At 34.1% G+C, this 19165-nt stretch overlaps 1 protein-coding gene across 1 annotated transcript; it reads right to left on the bottom strand.

The window, feature by feature from the left end:
• Window positions 1-10699: 10699 nt before the first annotated feature.
• On the bottom strand, window positions 10700-11098 carry LOC149374689 (uncharacterized). The gene has a single exon (XM_089592334.1). The coding sequence runs from the start codon at window positions 11096-11098 to the stop codon at window positions 10700-10702; it is 399 nt and encodes a 132-aa protein (XP_089448460.1).
• Window positions 11099-19165: the final 8067 nt, after the last annotated feature.

Raw genomic sequence — 19165 nt, 5'->3', positions numbered from 1 at the left:
ATTTTTACCAAAATAGGTAAATAGATACGTAATAATTACCTAAGTTACATTATTTTATTAACACGCAAGTTGATTGATTGTAAATAGTCGTTACAAAATTTTTACATTTATATCCTTATAAAATTTGTTAACATCTCCATTAAACTTTTTCCCATCCTTATCATTAATATACAGTCCTTATTGAGAAGTTGATTGTGATAAAACGCACCCTTTTTTCACGAAATATATTTTCCATCTGCAGTATCGCTGAATTAGAACTTACTAGAGTGACGACATGTTTAAACTACAAATATTGAAATAAAATATATTATTGTAAATAAAATGTAAAAAAAAAATTGAACAAATATTTTATGAATTTAAGTTGAAGTATTTATTATCTAGTATTATTTCAACAAAATATAATATGTATTTTAAATCGTTACGGTAACTACTCAAACTTTTCAACGTACTTTTACATATTTTGGAATAGTGATTGCAACAAAAAATACTATAGCCTAACAGAACGTGGAAGCGGAATATTACTTGGCTCACAGTGGAGTTACAAAATTTTAAAAGAAAAATATTCAAACCCAACGTAGAATTATAATAAACAGCTTCCACATAAATTGTATATAGTCTTCTGTGCATAATTCTTGTATTGACTTTGTGTAGGAATGGACATTCACAGTCCAAGTATAGATTATATCTAAATTATACGTTGAAATTTATTAAACAATACAGTAACATTAAAAAATGAACTTTAATAACGTTTTTCTCTCGTATAAATTAGGTGGGAAACATATTCTGCTACTTACATATAAAACTTTTCCATCAATTTTATTTAACATTAAAATTTTATAAGAAGAAGTAATACGAATGGGTACGAATATCTTCAAGAAATCAATTTGAATTTGAGGATATATTATTTGTTTTTCAGTGGGATCCTTACAGAATTCACGAACAAACACATAAATACAGTCATTTAGAAGTATGAATAACTGTATTACACCAAAACTAGAAAAATCATCCCAAGATACAATAGAATTGTTTTTTTGTTTTTCTGTTTTGTCTATAGTTCAGAAGTACATATTAAGCTTTTTAATTTTACTTTCGTGTGTACAAAAAAATGTTATCTTGTATTATTAATTAACTTTGAAATATAAGATTTTTTCAAGCTTCCATTTCGTTATTATTAAATTTTTTTTGTAAACTACCTACAATTGATACAATTTGATATGACTTGTTAGACAAATAATTTGATAATTTACTTTTCAATACATAAAAAGCGTTAATCATTTTCATAGAATTTATTATTCCAACATCTACTTTATTCGGACCATGATTGATTGCTATAAAATAGCCGTTTCCGTCTTCAAAAGTAAACATAGACCAAACCCACAGAGGTTCCCACAATCTCACTGATTCTGCAAAATGTTTTAACTGATGTACGTTAATGGTACATTTTTTTAGCCCGTATAAGTTTTGTGTACGATCAGCAAATAATGTTAATGAAATTTTAACTAAATCAATTTCATTATTGTGAATTTTGATTGCAAATGACATTCGTATCGCGTGTGATGAGAGTAAGAAATGTTGATAATAGTTTTTAGGTATGATATCTTTTAAAGTAATGGGACACTAATCAATAAGAGAAAATTTAATTTCAGACGATTTATAATATTTTCTATATTTCAAAGGTCTTAGAATTCTTGCAACGTAGTCTAGTGGTGAGATTTTAAAAACAAATTTATCAATAATATATCTTTGCTTTTTTTTTTTACGTAAAATGGCATTTCATTGTTAGTTTGATTGAACCAAAGATACGTTAGCATTATCATTACTCCCGATAGTACAGCGTGCATTTAGTCCGGTACGAATGATTTTAAAATATCAAAATAAGGTATTGTACATAATACCGTAGAGCCCTTTACGCTATTCATGTGCTTAACATCATTATGAATAGCTTGTTCTGCCTGTAGCATTATTTTTTCCTTTGTACGTAAAACAGGAGAATAGTTAAATGCAGCGGGTACATTCTGCTATGTCCATTTCTAGTTTTGTAAGTAATACCTGGGTGTTCGCATAAACTACAGCTTAACTGTCCATTATATTGCATAAGATTCTGAACCTTGGCTCTTGCAGGGCAATCTAATGTTGCTATAGGCGTGATAACAATGTTGTGTTCCTTAGTATTTGTTGATTTGTTGATTTAATCTACACCTGTTCTGAATAAATCTTTTAAAGCTTCAGTGAATGGTTTTAAAATGTATTCATGATCGGTTTCGATTCAGTGCTGTTATAATTTCCTGCCAAAAACTGATAATGTTTTCTGCATTTTGGAGATATATTCAATACTTGAGTTTGGATAAGCCAAATTTCACCTTTCGAGCTTTTTGAAACAGATATTGCCTCATCTGTGTTCCGTAATAAGCGTACGTCAAATTCTCCTTTTAGTTTTTTTTTTTTTTTTTAATTTAAATATTGTTTTGATGAGGTAAAGTCATATACATGATTTCCATCGTTAATAATTTCAGAGCTATGTTTTTTAATTCATTTACTTAGTCTTTTCAACTCAAAAACGTTTTTCAGGCTCGCATTTAAATCGTACTCCACAGAAAATGCATTCACATCAGAACTCTGACATTGTTCACAAACTTTTGTTGGTTTTTTATTGTTAATAAGCTTTCCTAAATAGTGGCAGCAATCTTCACAAATTTGATGCTTTCTCCCGTTGTCACTACACGTTGGTAGTTGTGAAATCAATAACTTTCAAAATTTGTAATTATTTCTTGGCAAGTTGTTAGGTTACAGAAGAATTGAATCTATCAAAACCAATAAGAAGTCAACGCATTTTTTTGTCAAACCTTTTTTTACCAAAAATTTCATTATATTATAAGTACTTTCACCAACTTTCACTGCCATCAAAAACCCTTTGATTTATCCATGAAAGAAAGTCTGTACCGTAAACTATAAGTTCATTAAAACTTTCGTTATTTTCCGCTGAAACATCAAATACTTGTCAACTGAGTCTAATGATGACGTACTTGATTTTTCAGGAATTGATAATTTGTCACTGTGATTATTTCTTAAAAAATTGATTTTTTATTCTTTTTAATAGCAAAATAGATAAAAACTCAAAAATTGAGAGAAATTGCGAGTGATTTTATGATTGAGGAATTGCTTTGCGCCCCAAAGTAAAAAAAATTATCTTCTACCCTTAAATCGTGGTAAAAGAGAATTTGAGTAGTACTTTAATTTTTTAAGAATAATTTTCATTCAAACTTGGTATTATTTTTAAAGCCCAACTAAAAACAAATAAGAAATGAATACTCAAAATTTAGTATAAAGCTGAATTTGAAACAAAAATCTTTTAATAAGGTAAACAAATTTTTTTAGATTTCGCATCTACACTGACACCACCAAGCTCTTCATTGAATTGTGTAAAATCTTCAAAATCATAGTGTTCATACCCACAGCGTCACGGTTTACTTTTGCAGGCATAGTGTCTCGTACAGTAAGGAGAGGTTGCCACATAGCATACGCCATGCTTACCGTACGTGACGATTGATTAATTTAGTGTTTATATTTAGTTTATCCAGCTTCGAATAATTAAGAGCTGGTATAAAGCTGAAACTATTATGACTTTTTAACATCCATGATCGGTAAAAATATGTATTAACTGGTTAAGCGTATTGGTCTTTTCTATACTTTATGCATGAATGTTATTACTTATATTATCGGTTAAATATTTATGATAAGAAGTTTTCTTCATTTTAATTTTATTTTTACAGTATAGAGGACGCTTTTGCTATATTTTTTATTAAGTAAAAATTTTCAAGATGGTTAAACCTGAAGGTTGATGCTTGAGAATTCATGTATCTAATATTTAAACATGGTCTCCCTGCATGATTTTTCGAAACGGAAATTTTCATTCAACAGAACACAGCGTTACATTGATACGGGTAAAATAATCGCAAGAAGGTTTATATGCTATAGTCACACAGATTTTTTTTTGTCATTAGGAAACAGTGAGAGAATCGCCTGGCTCCTCCAACAAACCTTAGGTGCATTGAAAAATGCAGTTTCTCTCTTCTTGCAGTGGTACGTCACTTTGTGTGATTTGTAAAAAATCTATCGTCGTTGAAAATTCAAACGTATCATTGGACGTTGGAGAAAAAATTAAATTTCTGTGGCCAGAAGATAATGCTTAAAAAGCGAAGAAGTACTCTGGCTTCATCATCGCCAAAGACTGTAAGACACACTTTTCATTGAAAATTTGTTTTTAGTTTAAAATTTCTCGTGCGTAGAGTAAAAATTTTCAGTAAATTTTTTTATATTTTGGAAACATCATGTTGGCTTTAGATATCAGTTTGTGTCACATAGTGTGGCATGTATGTACATACTTAATATGCATAGTCACTGATGTCAGTACCTAGATAGTTTTTTGCGAGGACAGGATCAATGGTCACTTGAATAGACGAGGAGATCGATCATGGGAAGTATATACTTACAAAATACGCGTTCCCTACTGAAAATATTCAGGTGACTTGTCATGTTACTTGTCAGGTGACATGTCAGGTCAAAAGCCGTGCCAATTTACCATATAGAAGTGTCATGTACAATTGTTATGTGAAAGTGTCATGTGGATTTTTATAAGCTAGATTTCGGCAATTCAAAAATGAGAAAGTGAAACTTGTACTTCTAACTGCTTAAAAGCTGTGAGAAAAGCTTATATAAACAGTAAAAAAAAAGCATCGAGTAAAAGGATATGAACCTGGTCTGGATCATTGGTAGACGAGTGTCTTTACCACTTGGCCAGAATGGATTAGACACTTGGGACTGAATTTACGTCCTTATCAGGTACGTCTAAGACTAATGTTTATTTTATAACTTCGTGAATAACTTTTACTACCTAAGTTATCTAATTAATAATTAACTTTTTGTAAATGTACATTTTATATTGTTTCATGTCTCTTAATACGTTCATCAATAGTAAATTTAGTAATTAATCTTACAACTACTTTTCGTTCACGGATTTTACTTGAACTTTACATATACTTTTGATTCTAAAGGAAAATAGTCTATTTATAAAAGTGTCATAAATTTGTTGTAATTGCTACAAAAAAGATGTGGATTATTCATTCATACAGCACTCAGATAAATTATACAAATTCCTGCAACGTAAGCGTATACATAAAAAAAGGTTTTTGTAAAAACTATTCGATTCAAATAAAAATTTAGAAATTGTTATCTTAACTAGAATTGGAAATTGTAAAAAGCATTATCTTACATACATTTCTGTTGGTATTCGATACGCACATTAAAGTATTAAAGAGGAAAATGTAATACACAACTTTGTTGTAGCAGTTATAAAAAATTTATAACATTTTTAAAAATAGACTTTTTCCCTTGGAGAGTGAAGTATCTGAAAAGTTTAAGTAACATCTGTGAACAAAAAGAAGTTGTAAAATCAATTACTAGATTTACTGTTGACGAACGTATTAAGAGACACGAAACAATGTAAAATGTACATTTACAAAAAGTTAATTATCAATTAGGTAACTTAGGTAGTAAATGTTACTCATAAAATCATAAAATAAACGTTAGTTTTAGATGTACCTGATAAGGACGTAGACTTCTGTCCCAAGTGTCTAATCCATTCTGGCCCAGTGGTAAAGACATTCGACTACCAATGATCCGGACCAAGTTCAAATCCCTTTACTGGATGCTTTTTTTTACTATTAATATAAACTATTCTCACAGCTTTTAAGCAGTTAAAAGTATAAGTTTTACTCTTTCACTTTTGAATTGCTGAAAATCTAGCTTATAAAAATCCACATGACACTTTCACATGACAATTCTACATGACACTTCTATATGGTAAATTGGCACGGCTTCTGACCTGACATGTCACCTGACAAATAACATGACAAGTCACCTGAATATTTTTAGTAGGGTTCTCATTTGAGAAAGAGAGAAATTACGTATTTAACGTCTCTGTTACTCTTACAGGCTCTAGTATTACACCTACATCTTACGCGTGCCCCTTAAGATTACGCCTCAAGTTTTAACATAGCCCACTACGAATTTCTCTTTGAGTACTGTCAACGATTAAATCTCTCAACGCTGTAGCTATGTATACAGGCACATATCAACGTCTCGTACGAAATCTATCCAAATTTTCCAATGTTAATTTAAATAAGAAAATCTGAATAAGGCTAGACTTCGTACGAGGCGTCGATAAACGGCATGTACTACTCTGTTTATTTTTCTTTCTTAGCGTTTTGCTGCAATCTCCAGATAAAGTTTGAGCTCCGACAGGGTGTGCAGCCCAGTACTGCTTTGTCAACGTTTGTATGGTGATGTTGTCAGTTTTTACATGATTTCCTTCCACCATCAGTCTGTTTATTATCCCGAGCTACCAATACTAGTCTACCTTATATATATGTATATAATATTATAAGCAACTGTAGCTATAGTTGTATCCTTTTACCTATATAGCTTTTACCGTGCTGTATGTATGCGTGCTGAACTGCTGAGCTGTATACCAATGAAGATAGTTATTATAATATTTAATATATGTATTGATTTGCATCAAAATTATAGACAGAATCTGCGATCAGAAGAAACATTGTACGCAGCTCGTGACTTAAGTGGCTAATAATTTATTTTACGGACCTAGTTGCACTCTATACTGTAGCTTAATAGTTTTGCAACATTTTCTCGTTTCGTGATCTGATCACCACTCGAGTATAAGGACTGCGACTGAATCTATATCTTTTTTTAGTTTCTCTTATTTTAAAGAGTACTCTCAATCATCAATTAAATTACATATTTTTTATTGATTATATTTATTTAAATGATGAAAATAAGCTCTTCAAGAAAATGAATAGCATAGTGAGATCACGTAAACCAGGAACAGAGGATCTATGAAACAAGGTTAATAAAATATTTAATAGATCTATTGACAAATAGTCTAAAATTTATGTTTAATATTTTGGAAGTCAACTAAATCACGGAAGCGACCAGCAACTATGCTAGAAAAAGAGATTTTTTCAGAAGTAAAACAGAACAACAATCTCAATCCTAGTCACAGTGATGCTAATGAAAATCTCTAAATGGAAGATTAAATAGAGACTGTTAAGCATAAAGTTGAAACAGAGCTAGATCGCATCAAAGAAAAAATCACTAAAGTCAGAAAATTACACGATGATCGCACGATCAAAACAAGTTATTATCTTTTGTGTAAATTTTTAAAATATTTTACAGAAACTCGATTTCGTTAGATCACTAATGACTGATAAGAGTTCATCGAAAGTTAAAAATCCAATTAATCAAACTACGCATTTGCCATCAAGTTATGTCGAGATATGGCCTATTTTTTCCGAAAATAGTTGCATAAAAAACTATATTTGTATTTATATTAACTATTTCATTAATTTTAGGGTTCTGAATTTTCAAATGCAAGTAACCAATCGTTCGGTATGATAGACTTAAATCAAGATGGTCATGTAAACGTCAAACTTGATAAAATTGATGTAATCAAATTTTTTTTCATTTTAGTTTTATGTTTATTCATTAAACAATAATTTTTTCATTCTAATGTAGAAAAATGTATCTGCAAAAAACAGAAGTAAATCGTCAAGAATGTCAGAAAAACTATTAGATGAGTCTCAAATACCTGTAGATGAAGTAAAAAAAGTGAACATTTACACACAAAAAAATGATTTACCATTACATTTGTGGAAGCTGTCTGATTTTAATTGCGCAGAAGTGGGGGAAATAAAGGTACGGTAATAGTTATTGTGACACAGTACCCCATCACAACAAACCCCCACCACCTGGTGAGAGTTTCCAAACGGAGTACTGTGCCAGCGCTCACTTACTAGGAAGTGGGGAGGACTATCCTTACCCCTTTTCCACCTATGATTACCCAAAACTTGAATAAAGAAGGTGGTACGATGGCTAGGAAGGGCATGCAAAATCTTGGAGAAGTAGAAAAAGTGACGTAGTGTAATATGATAGGTATCCTATTACATACTAAGTATGTTGCTTTGACGGGGCCAAAGTGTTGCATTATGGAAGATGGTATGACCGGTGGGGAGAGTATATGGAGTAACTATATTTAACATACTAAGAAAGAGAGAGGCATATATTGTGACAAACAACTTATTACTTAGGAGAGCGAAATAAAGAGATGCGAGTGGTGACAGTGTAAGATGATTGTCCAAAGACGCTATTTTCAAGACTGAGTTCCCGAATGGAGCCACTGTGCCACCGTAAACTTACTATAGGAGGGGGGGTATCCCCTCCACCTAAACTGGAGAGAATTTCCGGGGCACGCCACCATACATCCCCTTCCTCACATCTTCTTACCAATCCGCTGCTATGATTGCCTAAACTTTCTTTGTGTATGTGTTTGTATTTATTAATAATAAGTGAGTATGCCAAAAGAGTATTCGGCCTTTTTACTTCCATTTTATATTTTAATTTGCATTATTATAAGGAAAAGGAGTAAGTCTATGGTTAAATGAAAACAAGATAAATTATTTTATTTTATTTATCTCTATGATTCATAGCATTAACAAGGGTATTTACATAGGAAGATGCAATATTGTACACAATATCACACATAAGATCTTTTGTCAAAGTCTCCTGTCCTACAATGTCATAAGCTACAATTTTTTCGTACATGCTCTGCACATCGTCATCATTCAAATCACTCACAATATTTTTCATAACGTTTTGTGTATGGTAATCAATTTGCGTTTCACTACCTTATTCTAAAATGAAGTTTATAAATTTCTGCGCTACGATAGGCATATAATCTGATATTTCGCTAAATGTGTTTAAATTACAATTGACACAATGTACAATAAATTTGTTTAAATAATCGAACGTTACTTTTTTCAACACTAAACTTCGATGATACTTCTTTGCAGCTCTCTCGCTGCACATTGTCGTCTAATTTCTTCAATCTCGATGGCTTTCTCCATATAGCTCATCGTAAACTTCAAGGATCAGCTGGATCCGTATACCCTAATATCTTGTAAGTTACTGTCGTCCGTCGTAAAATATTTTTCAATGTCAGAGTAGGCTAATTTAAACTCGTTCCAACTAGAAATTATGAAAGAAATTCCTTTGAAATCGAAGACAAAAACGAAAACGAAGACTGAACAGCGTGTGGACAAGATCGATGTGTTCGTCACCATTACCTGGTACGACAAATTTTATCTATTAATCATCCGTGAGCGATGATATTGGCTTGTACTGAATCGAGTGCGATCCCTCGATAGTTGTTTGAGTCAGTGGAGCATCAAACAAAAGAAGCTCAGACTTTAAGCACTCACACGAGTGACTGTGTAAAACAGCCATTTTTAAATAAATTTTACTTCTAAAAGTATCTCTTGCAGTTCTTTTTTTCTTCTTGTTCTTTTTTTTCTTATGGTTCTCTTAATCTTTTATTATTACGACGCTCACGCCTTGACTGCACAGTTGTACGAAGCAAATGCAACTAAATTGTCCAATTTTTTTTCGGCTTTTCTCTTTAGCATGTTACCAGATTCCATCATACGCGTGCGAAGTATCTCTTTAAAAGATATATTTTTCGTGGTGACGTCAGACATAATGTTCACGAACAGCTTCTTTGCCAACAGCTTTGGCATCTCGTTTAATGAGTGGTAAAACTCGTTGAAATACTTCGGCAAGGAACGATCCAATACCTCCGTGTCCTTGTTCATAGGGGGCTCCAAAGTGAATACGTCCAACACTTTCTCCACTGTTTTCATGAATTGTAGTCAGACTTCCACCACCACTTAGTATGATATAGTAAACCTTGCAGACATCCATAATTGTCAACCGACTCGCGTAAAGTGAAGCGTTACCATCAGCGTCCTAAGGTCGAATGGTATGGGTCTACCTATCAGGTCCCTTACATCGATTTAAATGTTGTGAAATTAGTAAAAAAACAATGGTATACACATAGGAGGAAAAAAATTCTTATTTTTAACACAGCCGTAAGCATAACCTTAAAGGTCCAATAACACGGCCTGCAACAATCACGATTGAACGTCTCCTACGATGTATAATTCACAGATGTCACTGTAAATCATTACTATGGATAGTAAAGCGTTAGCAAGATTTGCTGGATGGACGGATGAAATTTTTTTATTTTCCAAGAAAACACATGTTGCACTTTCAAAGCCTAAGATCCTACGTAATTTTTCAGATAATAGTAAGCGATACGTGTATTTACTGTGCGCTGTTTCAGAACATACTAACTAAGCCACTACGTAGCCACCACCTTCAAAACTGAAAACCACATAATTTTGCTTGGTATCAAAACGACTGATTTTTTGTATTATTTCTTCGATATTTGCGTATAAAACAAGGCGTATGCAATAATCTACAATAATCACAGGACGTTCTCCATGTACATTATGGTGTACCCGTGGTATGAATTTTACGGCAATTTTTCTTCCACTATCTTTGATCGCATGTTGAAACGTCAATGGTAATTGAATCTCTGTTATACGAACACTCCATCAACCTTGCAAAGTAATTTGCTGAGGTAATCTTGTCACGTCATGCGTTGTAGTATTATCGGGGTAATACTGCGTGCTATTGTTGCAAGGTAACACAAGGTTAAATTCGTCCTTTATGTTATATCTTTTAGATAATTACCTTTCACCAAAGAATTACATTTTTCAGGATACTCTCCCTAGCTGACGAAATATTCTTTGAAACGTCTTTTACATCGACTTTTCAGTATCTTGTCAACCTCAAAGAAGCTCTCGTTCAATTCCTTTCGCACTCTGCTCAACTTTTCCTCGTAAAAGAAACCGTCAATGTCTTTGTCAGCCAAATCTTTGAGAAAATATACTGGAGGTTGTCGCGTGCAAGAGATTTGTACAATTCCAAACAATTTTAAAGTCCAACCACTTTCGTAACCTTTGGCAAAGACACTTCTCGTCTTACTGATGCGAACCAAATTTCCAGCCTTGTACTTTGGATTTTTATAAATATGTTTGCCGCAACGTTGTTTTATATTTACACGTGCTTGCGCAACATTTTGCGAAGTCACGTCAGATGGCGCGCTCTTTGTCGACGAATACTTCATACTATTGTATGCCTCTATTATTTTTGGAAGAACGTCTACGAAGCGACGATTGTTTGTGTGTGTGAAGTATCGCCATATTCTTTCTTTAATAGTTCTTATAAAACGTTCAGCTATTGCAGCCTTTGTTTGTGGATCGTCACTTCTTGATGAAATATGTTGAAATGCTTTGGCAACGTTTTTCGATGTTTTATTCTTAATCAGTTCCATCCAAACACATTTGCTGACGATATAGATAACAACAAGAACATAGGCGTAGCCATCATTGTAAGTTTTTAAAGCTCTCAAATCCAACAAATTAGCTTCTTACAAGTTATCAAAGTTACGCACTTCATACCTTCTTCTGGGAAAATGATTCCTTACGGGTCTATGTAAACTATAGGTATCTTAACTCTCTAGCCTACTGATTACATTCGATCGCCAATATTTATTTATTACAGCACTCACGAGTTTGTTACCACCCACGTATGCAGTTTGTAGTGCGGCGTCGTAGTAAAGTTTTTGCAAAGTATTATGCATCATTCTTTTTCTTCTTTTTCTTTTTAGACTTAGATCCAATGGCTCTCTTAATAAGAGAAGAGAACTTCTCAAATATAATCTTGCTACACATCTAGCATGCTATCAATAAAGCGACTGTTCGCTCATCCGGTGGTGTTTCTCTGGCAAGCATACGCGAAAAAGCAAATTCAGCCAACGCCTGATCAGCTTTTAGACGTTCATCTTTTTTCATCGTAGCGTAGGCAAGATCATGCTGACAACATGCTTTATCCAAGGGATTTATACCCACATCACCATGCTCAATGTGCTTCGATAGCTTCGTTCCAGGACCGCAAAATTTGTATCCAGGTACACGCGTCTCAAACGGTAGCAAGTCGATTAAAGCGTTGAGAGCGCTGTTTTTTCCTCCTCCTTGAGTTTTACTTCTGTTTCTTTGCCTTGATCACTTTTTCGATCAGTCGACGACACGTTTACGCTTGTTTCAACGAAGGCACAACTTTTTTTGTTGTTTTTTTTTTATTTTTCGGTGACGCCGTTGATTCAGTACCACTTTCATCAAGAAAACTTTCACTATTCGATGTAGATCTCGGACTCTTATTTGGCGATTTTGATTTATCATCGTCGTTGTCGTCGTCGTCGATCAGTAATTTTAATACTTAAGCGTTTCCAATACACTCTTGCAGAATGTTTGCCATACGAAGTGCCACTGCAAACTGATCACGGCCCACTGGTGTGCGTTTTTTTCTATCCCTCAAGGTATCGTTCACCAGATTGACAATGTTTGATGGTTGTATGCGAACGCCACCTATTATGACAGTATGACCATTGCTCCAGTCAAAGTTACCAGTAGCGCGCAATCATCGTACGATAACTGTAGCTTTATGATGATACTTTTTTGGTACGCTTTTGATAATCTCGGCATCCTGTCTTTTCTCCTTTTTACGCTTTTTATTGTCCTCGTTGACGTCATCATCAGAGGGATCGTTATCTTGTGATGCCTTGGTGTTAGCCGTGATCGCGTCAGCATGTCGTTTTCTTTTACTGTCCAATTCCTTAAGGTGTAATATAATAATACCATTGCAAAATTTGTTGATATTTCTTCCACTTTTGTTGCTTGTTGGTATACAGTAAATTCAAGATGTCGTTCATTTCTGCGTCCCGTCAATTCATCGTTTAACCCGGCGTTTGCACAGATCTTAGACCATCGTTGAGAAATGTGCTTCACAATCGGTCCACGCTTTTTTAAGGCAAAAGAATCATTTTTTTTTTGCATGCTCCATTTTTGGTACAGCATCGACAACACTGTTCCAAGGAGTGGACCCAACAAAGCAGGTAAGAAACTTCCTCCTTGTTGCATGATGATTTTTTTTTTTGATGACGAATAAATTTGTGTTTGCGAGTTTTCTAAGACCATTGGCGTTTCTACGCAAGCGTTTTTTGTGCACCGCAGTTAGCAGAACGTTTCCTTTGGGAATGTTCAATGCGCACTTGCAAATATACTTGATTAGCGTCGTGTCAGCTTTGTGCAACGGAGCTCTCTGTTGTTCGGTGTCGAGATGATAAAGAGCTCTCAAAATGGTGACGTGTTTTTGACCAAATGGATAACATGACTTTGACGCCATTACAACGATACGATTGAAACTTGATTCGCCGTGTCACTTCCTTTCATCCATTTTTTAGCCACGTATACGTACAGATACTCGTCAGCTGGGAAAATACAAGTTTAAAATCTACAAGTGTCCAGTGTATTTTGCTTAAGATCCAAAAAAGGTAACTAAATGGTCGGAGAGTAGCGTCCTAATACGCTTTTCACAAGATCACAGGATTTTCCAGACACTTTTATCTCGAAAGATGTTGTATTTGTGCTTGATCTTGTTAATTCCTTAAGATGGCAATGTATTGCAAGTTTAGTGATATATTACGCTGGCCCTCACCCTTATAAAATATTTTTTGCAAAGTAAAAATGACGCACAAATTTTAATGATGACTGCTTTTAGTAAATACTTTGACGATACCGCCACTTCCGAATGATTTACGTATCAAATTATCAATAAAGACCAATTTTGGTCTGTGGTCACCCACCTATTCAATATTTTGTGACAATCCCTCGTGGAATTCGATATTACTCCCAAGATTTCGGTAACCAGACTCCCACTCACCGTAACAAAAAATAATCCGTTTGAAACGAGTATTACTCATACGATCAATATGTCACAAAAACGTTTGACAAACACGGTCCCACCGCAATCAGTAGGTTCACTTAGAGTGCTCGTCCACGGGTGTTGTCATCGAGTATCCATACTGTCATCTAAACTCTGTCGTAAAAGCTGATAAATCAAGGTGGGGGCCTCCACATACCATGGACCACGGTCTCTGTTGAAAAGCTAGCGCAAAGACGGCTGACGTGGCCAATCAGCTTGTTTCGTGGATTTAACTACCAATCGAGCTCTTGTTACTGCCACCGCCACACAGTTGTCTGGATTTAAAAAAAATGGCAAAACTTTAAGTCACCTGGTTTTTAAAGGAATCCGCTTCAATTTTTTTTTTAAATTCGTCTTTGGCCATAGAATATAAAATCGTTTTTCCGCAATGATTAAATGTAATACGTAACCTACAAACTCATTATTTACGCTGTACCGTTATTTATACGTAAATAACAATTTAATTGTAATAACAAGCCAGTGTAATCAAGCTGAAATTAGTATACGTATGTTTTTGAGGTCACTGATTACGAATCCGCTATCCGTTTTCGAAAATTCAAAATGGCGGACGACACTCTGAAAAAAATAAAATTTTTGATCAATTCATAGGCACTATGAGGTTTTTCGGGTCACTGATTCCGAATTTGCTATTAGTTTTCGGAATTTAAAAATGGTGGATCCAAAATGGCAGACAAAAATTTAAAAACAAATTAAGTTTTAAAAAAATAATTCTCACAATGTGGTTGAACAGGTTGCTGAGTATAAATCTGCTGTTAAAATATGTTAATTCGAATGGTTGATTCAAAATGCCAAAAAAAAATTAAGAAAATTTATAGTTTCCTCCAAAATGATTATTATTAGGCGGTTTTTAAGGTCACTGATGATGACTATTGAAATCTATAAAGTCAAAATGGCAGATACAAAAGGCTGACGAAACTTCAAATATATTTAATAATAATCCATACTTGGGGATCTCGAAGGTCATTAATTAAGAATCTGCTATATGATTTTATTAATTAAAATCATGGATCCAAAATGGAGCACAGACAACAAAAAAAAAAATCAATTTTCGGAAAGTTGTTATTACTACAATTACTATAAATTGAAATTGGCTAATGCAAAATGACTAACGCAAGTTAAAAAGAAATTTTCCTGTAATTTTTAACACTTACGAGTTGTGGAAGTCACGAATAACACATCTACTATCATATTTTCTAAACGATATGATACAGTGTTTACTTAATGGTGGATAACAACAGAGAATTAACGTATAAAAAAAATTTTAAGAAGCATGCTTTAATTTATTAAACTAAGACATAAACACGAGCCCTTTTTTTTCGAGTAACCTATATCTGACACAAACGTGCTTTTGAGTAACCTGTATCTAACAAAAGCTAAATACATTAGTATTTTTCTTACATTATAGCACATAAGACATCTAAGTGTCTGTTTAATTGAATTCGAAATATTGTTCAGTAATGATTATTCAGCAAAGTATACGTTCTCAATATTAAATTCAGAATTTGTACAATTCCAAGAATATTTCAAATTGGAGCCCATGCGTTCAGTTAAGTTGGCCCTAAAGTCACAAGCTACTTGGCAAAAATCGCTTAAAGTCACTAACTGTAGATCTTGCAATTTATGAAATAAAGATAAACTTCTAATATTGACGAAAGACATACCGGTTTTAAATAAAACCAATTAAAGGAGAGAGTTTGTAAGAACTATGAGTACTAAAACGCAATAAAAATAATATTAATATACAGGGCGTTCTGATTTTAAGCCCGGAAAATTATACCACAAGATACAGCTCATCTAAAGCTCTCGAAAAGCTTTTTGAAGAATTCAGTTTCGATGGATAATTAACAAGATATTGTTAATTTAACAATCGATCAATTCCTCTAATCACAGAGCACTTAGCCTCAGAAGGTGAGGCCTAAGCATTGTAGAGGGGCTACTACGCATAGCTAAACTGATTTACGGAAAAGGTGTTAATAGGTATGCTAGGAGGCAAGGTTACCGACTGTAAAGATTTGATCAGTTACCGTACCAGCGCAAAATTCAAATAGCAAGGCCGAAGTACTTTAACCGGAGATCTGATTTTTTAAAAATAATTACGCACGTCCACTAAGCTTATTCTGTGCATATTTTTTCCTCAGTAAATTTCACAGAGAAACAACTCAATTGAAATTTTTTTGAATATGCATCGCCTGATAAAAAAACCAGAATGTGAGAGGGTCTCATGCGTTAAGCTCGAATACTCAGTAAAACTCTTAATCTTTTAACGTTGAACTACTTGGAGATAAAAGTTTTGTTCTTTGTATGTAAATACATAAATATTGTAATAAATAAAATTACGATTAAGCAAGACATGTGCGTTTATGTGGCACACTTCTCTAACGTGCAAGATTTTACTGAAAACGGATCAGTATTTAATCCATACGAAGGTTTATCGTCTAAGAAATAACAGCTACATCTAGTAAGTAGAGAAAATCTTACGCTTCCAGCACGATGGCTCAGCGCAAATCAGAATGCTTTTTTTCCATCTGCGTGTCGATAGGTCTTAAACCTCTTGATCTCTGGAGTACCACATGACTATTTGAAAAAAAGCAAGAAAATTCCGCGCATCGAGCTTGTTCATTGATCAAAAATCTTCTCAATCTACAGCTTTGATTTTCTAATTTTGAAACATAACTATTCTTATGCCCTCCAACGTCATAAGCACTAAAAGTTCAAGTAGGTGGAAAGGTCCAACATGGTGAGAGTAATTGACTAGCAGAAGCCCTTATTTTTATTTTTGCTTCCTTTCTTTTTTTTTATCTATGGAAAAAAATTTACAAAATTTTTAAACTACTTTAACATAATAAAAAAGTGTAAAAAAAGAAGAAGCCCATTTCACGCTATTAATTAGTCAAATTATACGTATTTTGTCAAACTTTATCGTCTAAGAAAGAATAAGTATTTAACCCATACAAAGCTCTATCGTCTGAAAAATAACAAGTAAATTCATAAGCGCAAGAAAATCTCACGCGTTAAGCACGATTGCTCAGTGCGAATGATTATGCTTGTTTTTTAATCTGCGTGTCGATAGGTCTTGAACCTCTTGGTCACTGGAGTAGCACATGATGAATAAATGAAATAAAGCTTAAAAATACTGTGCATTAGGCTTGTTTATTTATCGTGAAGCTCTTACGTTGATCGCATTATTATCTAAGATGACAATATAATTATTCTTAATTACTCGAACGTCCTTAGCATTAAAAGTTAGAGTAGGCGGTAAGGTTCAGCATGGTAAGCGTGTTTGATCAGCAGAAGCTCCAATTTGTATTTTTGTTTACTTTGAAAAAAAAAAGGATATTTTATTATTCATGGAAGAGCAGGTTTTCAATTATTTATTACATCAATATACGTTATTAAGAAGTTATTTATGCTTGTATTTTGTGGAATCAAATGAAGACCATGGTTTAGCTACATTGGTAAGATGAAAAACTCTGTATTTTTATATCTTATGGTCGAATCCGTCGGATGTCAATTTTTATTATTCGGTACACGAAGTGCTTGTATTTGAATTTGCCTTTAAGCAAGAATTCATGTTCGTGCAGGTCAGACTGACTTGCTTAAAAAAATAACTTTTTTAAGAATCCGCTACGCTTATTGAGACATTCTTTTTCGTGAAAAATCGATCGTCCTCTTATTTATTATTTCGCGCAAGAAGGTTGCCTTGGTCTGTTGTGTCCATTTGTGAGTGTCGTGATGAATTGTGCTGTGCAAAACTGTGCAATTGAGGACTACACGCAGATGGTTTATTTTTTTTATCTTGCCGGAGAAAATCTTGAAGAAGCTGCTCGCCAATACCGTGCTCGTTGGCCTTTCTGTCGTCATCCGAATCCAGAAACGATTGGTGCTTGTCACCGTCGTTTTATGGAAACGGGCAATGTTTCACCATTTCGCGGAGATGCTGGTCGCCCACGTAAGGTTTTAGTGCCAGAAATGGAAGAGTTGATTGAGGACATGTTTGAAAATGACCCTCGAACCTCAGTTCGTGCTGTCGGACGCCAGCTGAATGTTACCCCTAGCAGAGTCCATGCTGTAGTAGGGGATACTTGGAAGCACCCGTATCACTATCGGCACGTAAAAAAGTTGCTGCTTCGTGATCACCAGAGCCGTGTAAATTTTTGTGGCGGTTTTTTGGCCCAAGCACGTGCTGATGCTTATCTTGTTAATACGATCTTGTAGACTGATAAGTGTACATTCACTAGGAATGGCATGCTCAATAAACATAACTATCAGTTCTGGGCTCATAAAAATCCACACGTCACGTGGGTGACGAGTTTCCAGTACCGATGGAGCATAAATGTTTGGGGTGGAATCATTGAAAATATCGTCGTAAGTACTTGAATATCTTTTTTGCAGTGTTTTCCGTCGAAAATTTGTTTGTAAAGGGTGAAAGGAATTTTACTTCTGCGGATTGGTGTTTTTTTAATTGCAACTTAAAATATTTTAAAGCTAATTTTTCATGATTTCGTGATATTGTTACATTTACAAATGAAAAATACCATTAAAACCGTTTTACTTAATTATTTTTTTAGAAAAAAGAAATCCGATTAGGATCAATTTACGTTTTGATATTGACTCTCCGATTGACTTGATTTGTAGATTAGTCCCGTATTTTTGCCTCCTCGGCTGAACGGTGCAGTGTATCTCGATTTTTTACAAAATCAGTTGCCTGGGCTTTTAGAGGACGTCCCACTTGCGACAAGACTGAGACTCATATACCAGTATGTCGAAGCCTCAGCCCATTTTAAACGTCATGTCACGAGGTACCTGAACGACACCTTCCTGAAGAGGTGGATAGGTCGATGAGGTCCAATAGCGTGGCCAGCCAGTTCCCCCGACCTAAACCCGCTGGACTATTTTCTGTGGGGTTGCGTCAAAGAATCAGTATACAAAACTGAACCTGTAGACGCTGAGGATTGCAGACGAAGAGTAGTCCAGGCATTCAAAGAGGTGCGAGAGAGAAAAATGGCTCAAAGATCTGTCAACAATATTAATCGAAGAGCTAATTTAGCTGTCGAAAACAACGGAGGACACATCGAATAGTTGTTTTAAGGGTATAATGAAATTTGAAATGTTATTGTAACTATTTTGCAGTCCATTAATATAATTTTTTTCCACCTGTTGCAGCTTTTAGAGTAGATGAAAAATGAGACAATCAAAGAGTCCTGTAGAACCAGCAATGGAATTATTTTTTTTAAACACGCCAGATATATTTAATAATATACTGCCAGTCTGAAACCTAGAAAAAGTGTGACGAAAAAAAAATCTTATAAGAATAACAGTTACCAAGAGGTTCAAGACCTATTGACACAAA

Source organism: Copidosoma floridanum, unplaced genomic scaffold (assembly GCF_036245765.1).
Source record: "Copidosoma floridanum isolate Cflo_tuat_1 unplaced genomic scaffold, Cflo_Japanese_pri ptg000016l, whole genome shotgun sequence".
Lineage (NCBI taxonomy): Eukaryota > Metazoa > Arthropoda > Insecta > Hymenoptera > Encyrtidae > Copidosoma > Copidosoma floridanum.
Note: the sequence above shows the minus strand (reverse complement) of the source record. Positions and strands in the feature narration are given on the sequence as shown.